This window comes from Buceros rhinoceros, unplaced genomic scaffold (assembly GCF_000710305.1).
Source record: "Buceros rhinoceros silvestris isolate BGI_N320 unplaced genomic scaffold, ASM71030v1 scaffold30992, whole genome shotgun sequence".
In the NCBI taxonomy this organism is placed as follows: domain Eukaryota; kingdom Metazoa; phylum Chordata; class Aves; order Bucerotiformes; family Bucerotidae; genus Buceros; species Buceros rhinoceros.
The window spans coordinates 38277-47502 of NW_010399213.1; the positions used below are offsets into that span (position 1 = coordinate 38277).

The following is a 9226-nucleotide window of genomic DNA, read 5'->3' on the forward strand; positions in this document are numbered from 1 at the left end:
TGCAACGAAGGATGTGACCCTTTGCTGTGGAAGCACTCTTCTGCTCCACTGATGCTGAGCAGCCTGGGGCATGCCTGTTGTGCCCAGTCCTAATCAAAGTCCTGGTTTTGGACTGAAGCTGGTAGTTAGACCTAGTGTCAAGCTCGACAACTCTGTGAGGAGAGATTTCCTGACTTGATCCACAAATGTTTTCTCCTGTCCTCTTCTCCCCAGACATTTGGTTGCTTTTGTGGCAGTTTACCCCTGCTGCTTGGTGCTGGGAGACCTTCCCAACTGGCCCATGAGTGAGAAGATAGGGAGAATTAAAGGTCTGGGGAACTCAGTGTTTTCCTCTGAGTGGCTGACTGGAATACATCCCTTTCACTGCTTTAATTCTGTTCCAGTCAAGCTTAGGAAATACAGCCTTGTATTCTTCCCACCCAGCTCTGTTTCTGGGAGATCATGATGCCAAAGACTTTTCGCTGGCTGATGGTAGCATCGTTTCTCATGTCAGTCCAGGTATTTTGTACCCAGGAGTGCTAGCCAAAATAAACTCAGTGCAAATGAGTGATACTTCAGTCCCAGATGGGAAGTATGAAGACTGTTGAATCATACCCCTGTTTTGGCATTGTAGGGCTGAGCTTTCTGCATGGGTTTTGGGGAGATGTAGGACACAGAGCATGGGTGCTCGGAGGAATTCTGCTTGGATGGTGACAGCCAAGGACTGTGCAGTGGCAGGTTAGATGCAGCTTCAGAAGACAGCAGAAAGGATGGCCTGGCTGGACCAGACAGGCCATGTGGGTAGGCCTGTAGCCTCGCTGCAGGAAATACTGATGGGCTTTTCTTACTTTTTGGAGGCCTGACACAAAGATTTTCAGTCACTGGTGCCTCTGTACAGGCTTCCTCTTCACTTGAGGACATACTTGTCTTCAAAATGCTCTGGTCTAGATGATAGTGCTGGAATACTGCCAAAACTAGGGGGCTGATCTAGGGCTGAGCAGTAGTCCTTCACAGTCCTCCAACATCTCTCATGGGCCTGTGCCTTCCAGCGCCTGTGAAGAAACACATTGTTGGTCATTGTTGTTGGCCTCTCTCTGCCATCAGAGATATCTTCCCAGGATGGGATTCTGAGTGTGTGTTCTGGACTAGTCTGGGGTATTTTTCAGTTAGGGACTCTTGGCAGGGTGCTGCGCTTGGGGTCTTGATCTCGCACACAGTACCTGGCAGAGGGGGACAGAAGGCCACGGCCCTGCCAGGTAGGGAAGGCACAGTGCCACATCCTGCTGGGTAGCAAAGATGAGTGAGCTGTGAGAACACCTTTACACCTACGAACAATGAGCAGAGGTTGAGCTGGCAACAAGCAGCTATTCTTGTTGCCCCGGAGGAGCTGAGCTGATTTGCAGCATAATTAATATGCATCAGATCTAGAAACCTGGGATCAGGGTTTTGGCTTGCCTAGAAAATATCTTTCCGTGCTTCATTATAGCTCCCAAGTGAAATTCTTAGCAGCTGTGGTGAGTGTTTTTGCTACTGTGACAACATACCTCCTGCTTTTTATTTGTTTATTTAATTTTAAAGATCAGTGTTTCTAGTTTCCTACCTGGGGTTTGTTCACCAGGTGGGAAGGGGAGGCACGCACAAGTGCGCATCAGCAGCAGAGACATTAATGCAGGCAGGCGCGCTCTCCAAAACCACTGAGGAGAAGCCAGGAGGATCACGCCCACCTAAAAATAAACACTGACATATGTACAGGCCTTTCTGAGCCTGAATCGCTGCTGGGTACCAGATCTGCACAGACTTATGCCCAGAGACGGTGCAGCAGTCTGCTAGGGAGCAGCTTTGCTTCCCGGTACTGTGGGAAAGGTACAGCTTTTGCTGCTGCTCACGGATTTCCAGGCCCTTTGTGAAATGGAAGGCAGCACCAAACTGAGGTGCTGATGCTGCTCTGTGAGCTTTAATAGCTAGCTGTGGTGCTAGTGCAGCTGCAGGCAGGAAAATGCAGACTCTGAGTCCATGTCAGGAAGTTTAGGGTGCTGTAGAACAGAGTACGGAAACAAGAAAAATAGCCTTGCAGGCATTTCTGTGCCTTGGCTTTCTTGCCACGATGCCTGCTGGGCTCAGGACTGATGTGGTTTGATTTCATTTTGGAGAGCCAAGAAGGGAAGAATGGTAGGCAGAAGGAGAGGCAGTGTGGGAGTTTGCACTCCCACACTCATTCAGGGCTTGTTAAGTCACACAGCAAACAAAACCCATGGGACATAACCTGAGAAACTGAGGCAGCAGTTCAGAATTGGATGTCCTGACCTGGCTCAGGTTAACTGCTTTCCTGTTGCATACTGCTGCAGAGCTGAGCACAGCTGCCTCCCAGAAACGGACAGGTTTCCTGTTCGCGTTTCCCTGCGTGGGATCTCAGAGATACTGCAGAGGGGGAGTGAGTCCTGCTGCCAAGTCCTCGCAGGGGCTTGGGGAAGGCAGACAGTGAGCAGCAGAGGGAGGTGTTTGGTAGCGCTGGACATTGCTAGCAGATCCCCCCTAGTCATGGTGCTCTCTAGGCATATATGGTATGTGTGACATGTCACTCGTTTGTGTCAGGGGAGCATCCTGTTAGCTGGAATAGCAAGGAGATCTCGTAGTAAAGCAGCAGCAATGGCATTCAGCTGTTAATGTTGACAAACCACTGTTGTGAATGGGGAGTGGAGGTGTTTGCTCCTCTTTCTCCCTGGTGAGGTAGCTTAAACTGAGTTCAGTGGCTGGGTGAGTGACTTCTGAGAAAAGTGGTGTCTGCTGCTCTCTGCTGGTTTGTGAGGGGATGAGGTACTGTTGGTGAATCTGGCCCTTGCGTACCCAGAAGCTGGGCAGTGACTCACAGTAAATTACACTTAGGCTCAGGAACATGTGGTGGAGAGAAGCTGAAGTCTGACCTGGAACCAGATAATAAAGGAGTTGTGTGGCCACTTCTGCCTCTGTGAGAGAGAGCAGCAGCAGGGAGCAGAGCTTATAGGAAGGAACATTTAATAGCCTTTTTCACTTTTTTCTGAATTACGCCAATTTACTGAATTGGCTCTGGTAGGATTCATGACTACAGAATGTGTTGCCTCAGTGCCTGAGGCTCATATTGCACTACGTAAAACATTTTTTCTGTTTTTTTCAACCAGCACCGGCAGCTGCTGAAGGACAGTTTCATGGTGGAGCTGGTTGAGGGGGCTCGCAAGCTCCGTCATGTCTTTCTTTTTACTGATTTGTTCCTGTGTGCCAAGCTCAAGAAGCAGATTGGAGGGTGAGTTTTCTTTCTGGACTATATGCTTTGCACCTGAGCTTCAGCAGAATCCTAGCAATTAATCCCAGATTAGACAGCAATTTTAGTTGACTATGAATACCTCAGACCTGGGTAACCATAATCCACAAGATGTACTTAGACAAGGAAAGATCAGCAAGGTAGTACTGTCTATTGCATGAGACCTTGGCCAAGTCCTGATCCCTCAGGAAAGATTAATTCTTCCTGCCCCAAGCTTTCCTAGGAAAATAGCTGTAGCTGCTGGTATTCTGGATAAATGCCATTTGTTTTTCTACTTCTGCTTTCTTTTAAATGGGTGACTTTCTTTTGTTACTAAGGTTATGCACTTTGTCCTTTTGCTGAAAAATGGAAAAGTTACAATAAACAGACTCTGTCAATCCCAAAGTGCAACTATACAGTGTTGTTGATATTTCTCACAAATGAGGGGGGAGGAACCTTTACCAACATATCTGTCTCAAACAGGGCTTCTCTTCATTTAGTAAATGTTCTGCTTGGGGAACCCTTCTCATCTTGTTGCCCTCCTCAAGCAAAAAGTTGTCCCCACCCCTTGTGAAGCACATGCTTGTGAGGAATGAACCTTCAAGAGTGAGACATTCCCAAGAGTGGACGTTCCTCACAGTAGAGGTGGAGAGGGAATGAATCACATGAAACATTAAAGTGAACTGGTTGTCCTGGTGAAATCACTGGAGAATTGCTGTAGTTTCTCTCCTCTGGTTGAATTACACAGAGGTTTATACTTACTGGTTCACCTGTCCTGGTTGGCCTTCCGAGCTCAAGCAGGAGAGACCTGTGTTTAGATCATAGGTAGCAGCCAGGTCAGAGGCATGGCGTGGCTTTTGAACTTCGCCTCTATGGAGGCTTCAAAGGGAGAGCACACGGGACTGAAAGGGTTTGGAAAAGATTGTTGTGGTTTCTTAGGATGAAAAGAACTAGATAACAAAACAAGTTGCCTTGTTACGTGCTGTAATGGCTACTGGTCCTGCTAGGCTTTCTTGCTGGAAAGCAGCCCCTTATCAGAAGTTTTCCACATGGGAGTCGCAGTGAAGTTGTGCCCGTTGCTGTATCTTATGCACTACAGCAAGGAAGGACTTGTGGGAAGGGAGAGTGGGTGTTGCCAAACACTGATAATAGTAAAAGGTTGGACCCTCTGTCTTTCAGAAAAAGCCAGCAATATGACTGCAAATGGTACATCCCACTCACTGACCTTAGTTTCCAAATGGTGGATGAGTCTGAGGCAGTGCCCAATATCCCACTGGTACCTGATGAGGAGCTGGATGCCATGAAGATCAAGATATCCCAGATCAAGAATGACATTCAGCGTGAAAAGGTAAAAAGGGTCGAGCACTCTATGCCAAGTACAGACTCAGTGTCTCTGCTGAGATGAGGTGCTGATAGAAGCAGCATTCCCAGAGCTGCAGAACGTGGTGAGTCACGCTCAAACAGACTGTTCAGCAGAGGCTTGTGGTGCAGCTCTGTTAGCAGTGATATCCAGATGCTCTGCCAGCCCATCGTTGCTCATCCTAGTGCACGGCTTGAATGATGGTGTCCTGTGAGGAGGCAGAATCAAAAAGACCTTGTAGTTGTACCCGGTAGCTCCTCTACTTGCGTGGAACCACCTGTGACTGCTCTTCTTGAGCATCTGTGTGGAAGGTGGGGCTCTTATGCTGTGGACATGAGGACTGGGAGTGTTGCATGCCATTCATGGCTATTAAACTATGATTCTGCAAGTGATTTTAGTCAGAAGCCATGTACTAATTTTTGCAGGCTCAGGCTTTTGAAGCTTTTTCTGACTTCACTGGTGTCAAAGCACCAGCAAATATGTGGAGATTGCCAATTATGCTGCCTGGCCTGTCTGACACAGGTATAGTGTCTCAGGCCCAGGCTTCTCTTTGATTGCAAGACACGTTTTCTCAGAGGTGTTAGACTCCAAACCTTACTGGAACACAAAAGAGAAATAAGAGTTTGAAAACTGAAAGCTTGCTGGTGTATAGAACAGGATATGTATAACATTGCTTGTGAGAAGACTGTCCCCTGCACTTCCAAGGAACATACTTCTGCCTCTTTGTCCTGGCTGGCTTTCAGAGAGGACTTCCTGGAAAAGTAAGATAGTAGGAGGAACACGATGTGCAAGCTTCTTACTCATAGGGTGCTGCAGGTGTCTAAGATACACGCTTTGGTGCCTCAGTGCCAAACACTACACGTGACTGGGTTTTATCCAAGAAAAACCTTGGATTTAAGTGACCGCTGTCAAAAATGGATCAGTGGGGAGAGAGAGAGAGAATTTGGGCAACAGAGTTCTGAGCAGCTTCTAGAGAAGTTCTTACCAGCCTCCTCAGTTAGGGATGCTTGTGTGGGACCTGGCAGTGCTGTGGCTGCCCAGTGGCATGATGCGGCTTCAGCCTCTGGAACACAGAGTACAAGTTATAGCTGAGATAGTGGCCACGCGCCTCAGCACCTTCTTCTGGGGCAGATGAACTTGGGAAACAGAGTCAAGTCTGAGTGTAGAGATACTGCAGGTGAAATCTTCCTGAGCAGCTGAAAGCCCTGTGGATCCTGTTGACAGCGTTTCTCCTGTCTGACCGTTTGACTACATTCAGAGGGAAGGGACTTCAAGTGGATCTTCAAATGTCTGTCAATGTAAATGGGGGTAGACATTGGAGAATGATGTGTGTCCTCTGTCTTTCTCTCTCCTGCACCGTTCAGAGGGCAAATAAAGGCAGCAAGGTCATTGAGAGGTTGAAAAAGAAGCTCTCGGAGCAGGAATCCCTCTTACTGCTGATGTCTCCCAACATGGCTTTCCGGGTGCACAATCGCAATGGCAAGGTGAGTAGCTCTTCTGGATTCCTACAGAGTACAAGATGGAGATCAAGGAGGGGGAGTGTGTGTGTTTGTATATGCTGTTGTACAAGGTCTTCATGCCCTCTACTGTCTGCCCTGAAAGCACTTTCCGAGCAGCAGTCACTTAACCGTGTTACACTAAAGGTTATGATGACATCTTGTAAGGCTATGACTAATTTGTGTGCAACACTGGCATTTAAAATACATTAGAAATTAATCCTCTACCTTAGCACCTGCCCTGTGGCAGAGCAGTAGAAATGGCTCTCTTCGCCTAAGATAAAGCTCTGCAGCAGCTGCCTTCTAGACTCCCTTTCAAGTTCAAGGCTTAGCACACCCAGGGCTGTAAGGTGAACTTGGCACCGGGGATGCTGAACAGTTGTGAACAATCTCCTTTAGCACTGTGGGATGCTCAGTGTTCCAGAGGTATCACCTGCTCTACAGTGCTGTTACTGTCGCCTTCCATGCACACGGCAAAGTATTCTCACAGGATCTTACTACTGCTCTTTAAAAACTCACAGGTTAGTCACTGCCTTCTCAGCTTGCATCAGTGTCTCGGCCTGTACTGGAGGCTTTTGTGTTTCCTCGTGCAACTGTTGTGAGGAATAGCACAGAGCTGCCATGGACCTCATGCTGCCAGGGATGCAGCTGCTGTTTGCAGGGTGGAGCTCTGACTGCAGGAGTCCATGTTGGTTCCACTGGCACATTGCTGAGAAGACACGTTGCCAAAGTCCTGCCTGTGACTGACAAAGCTTTGAGTTAGGGCAGCCGGCTGGAGTGCTAGAAGGACAGTATTGCTACTGGAGGAGGGTGGGAGGCGGGCAGGCCTGCTCCCAGTGGTTTTCAGACTAATGCATACGCTGTTTTCTTGTTTTCCTGGGTAGAGTTACACGTTCCTCATTTCATCAGACTATGAAAGGGCAGAGTGGCGAGAGAACATCCGGGAGCAGCAGAAGAAATGTGAGTGTCCCTCAGCTGGGCATTGGTACAAATACTGCGCGGTTATTAGAGAGCAGGAGTCCAGAGAAGAAGGTGTGGGGCAGGATTCCCCGCTGTGTCTTGAAATCCGCAGCACAACACATAAGTCTTCTACCTCTGCACATCTGAGCCTGCCTGGGGACTTTTGCTTGCAGCAACACATAGGGAATGTGTAGAGAGAGAACTTAATGTGTGGAGAGGTTCTGCCATTTTCCCTAGCGATCCGAGCTCTGCGCTGTTCCAGGTGTACAGCTGCGTACAGCTGCACCTGTGTACCTGTCTCTAGTCCGAAGAAAACTTTTTTGGCTTGGGTGTTTCTTGGCTTTGCAAAAAAATAAGAGCTCCTCTCGTTTCCTGTGAACCATCCTGTGACTTTTTACTCCAAAGAGTAACTAAATATGCCTTCAGTAGAGCTGGGCTGCAGCACTGCAGCCCTGAGCACCACAGTACTGTTGCTGAGTATTGCTCAGGGAGCAGCTATCCCATGTCTGCCCAGAATGAGGGAGCGTGCACCCAGCCCCTGTTCTGAATTTGAATTCCTCCCTCTTTGAATCTCCTTCACAGGCTTTAAAAGCTTCTCACTCACATCAGTGGAGCTCCAGATGCTGACAAACTCCTGTGTGAAGCTTCAGACAGTCCACAACATTCCCCTTACTATCAATAAAGAAGGTGAGGCCTTCGGTTTATGCTGTCACACGGTGCAGCTGCCGTGAAAACCTCCCTCTGCCTGCCTTTGTGTGTTTCCCCTAGAACTGCTCTTACTTTTTCTTTTTGCTACAGGCTTCAGCCTGGTGATGAGTTACAAACTGAGAGTTCCTGTAAAACAAAAGATGAGACCATAGGTACCCAACTTGTGTAGTTTGTTTGAAGTAGATGATAACATTCAAAAAGAGAGCATCAGGAACAAGAACAATCTGTCATCCCAGTGTTACATGCTGCAAGAGTAAAACTACAAACTCTGAATTACATGGCTACATCTCAATTAGTAAAATATTCCCGGGCATCCTCCAGTATACATTTGTTGACTGTTAAATGGTCTTTACATGCAGCCATGATGCCAGGTGTTGGACTCCTAGTCTGGGACAACTTTGAGCTGTGTCTGGAATCTTTTGGAAGAACACTAGTTGGCCAGCATTGTGGCAGAGACCATACTGAAGTACTTTAATCTGCTAGTATAGACTTAGCCTCTATATTTTACTTTTTTCCTTTGAATTTCTTCCATGCTGTCTCCCTGACCATAGAAATGTCATTGTAAAAGCCATGTGTTGCCAGAAGGCATTTCAGGTGAAAACAGCACTGAACCTGGAACAGTCTCCTCTTTTGCTGAAGTGGCTGGATTACCTGCTCCTGCCACCCTTTCCAGGGCCAGTTTACCCTCTGCTCATTAACTGGTGTAATCCAATCTCATAACTCTGTCTTCCACTCTTGGCTTCCCTGTGAACGTAACAAAATTCCTTGGGTCTTTTGTACAGATGATGAATCCCCAGGTCTCTACGGATTCCTGAATGTCATTGTCCACTCTGCCACGGGATTCAAGCAGAGTTCAAGTGAGTGGCTGCTCTGTAAGACACAGAGAGGTATTGACAGGGGTTAAGAGTTGAGGTGCTGTGACAGCTGGGTGTGAGCTGGTCTGGGATGATGGTGAGGACAGGTGATTTGGGGAACTGGAAGTGAAATTGGGGCATTAGTGTAAATTTACGGGAATGCAATTTGTTATTGGTACTGTTAAGTCTCAGAAAGATCAGGACCAAGGATCAAGCATGCAGCATTATTTTTTAGGCCTAGTCTGGTGGTATTTTTTTAAGCAATGTTTGCTAATAATCCAGCAGTTTTAGATACAAGTCAGCCCTTATCCTGAATTCTTTCAGCTGTATTTTGTTTTGCAATGAAAGAATGGGAAGCATTCTCTGACGTTCAGAATTTCTGGTGTGAAGAAAGTGGTTTTAAAATTCAGGGGAGTGATTTGACATAAGAATCAAAAAAGACGAAAAATAGAGACACCTGTAGAAATAAAGATGCTTCTCAGCCAGTGATGAGGATAATCCAGGAAAAACTGCAAAGCTCACCTAGCCATCTGGCCAGGGACTGCGGGTGTAGTCTCAGGAGGAAAGGAGCGAACTGCATGTACTGCTTTCTGTT

At 47.5% G+C, this 9226-nt stretch overlaps 1 protein-coding gene across 1 annotated transcript in view; it reads left to right on the forward strand.

Annotated features, from left to right (window-relative positions):
- The window catches only part of BCR (breakpoint cluster region), a gene marked incomplete at its 5' end in the record, with an annotated part of 47415 nt that overhangs the window by 23376 nt on the left and 14813 nt on the right, over positions 1-9226 (forward strand). Inside the window, 6 exons of the mRNA XM_010131356.1 lie at positions 3135-3256; positions 4433-4601; positions 5978-6097; positions 6994-7069; positions 7652-7756; positions 8560-8634. Coding sequence (XP_010129658.1) covers positions 3135-3256; positions 4433-4601; positions 5978-6097; positions 6994-7069; positions 7652-7756; positions 8560-8634 — 667 coding nt within the window. The remainder of the gene's footprint in view (positions 1-3134; positions 3257-4432; positions 4602-5977; positions 6098-6993; positions 7070-7651; positions 7757-8559; positions 8635-9226) is intronic.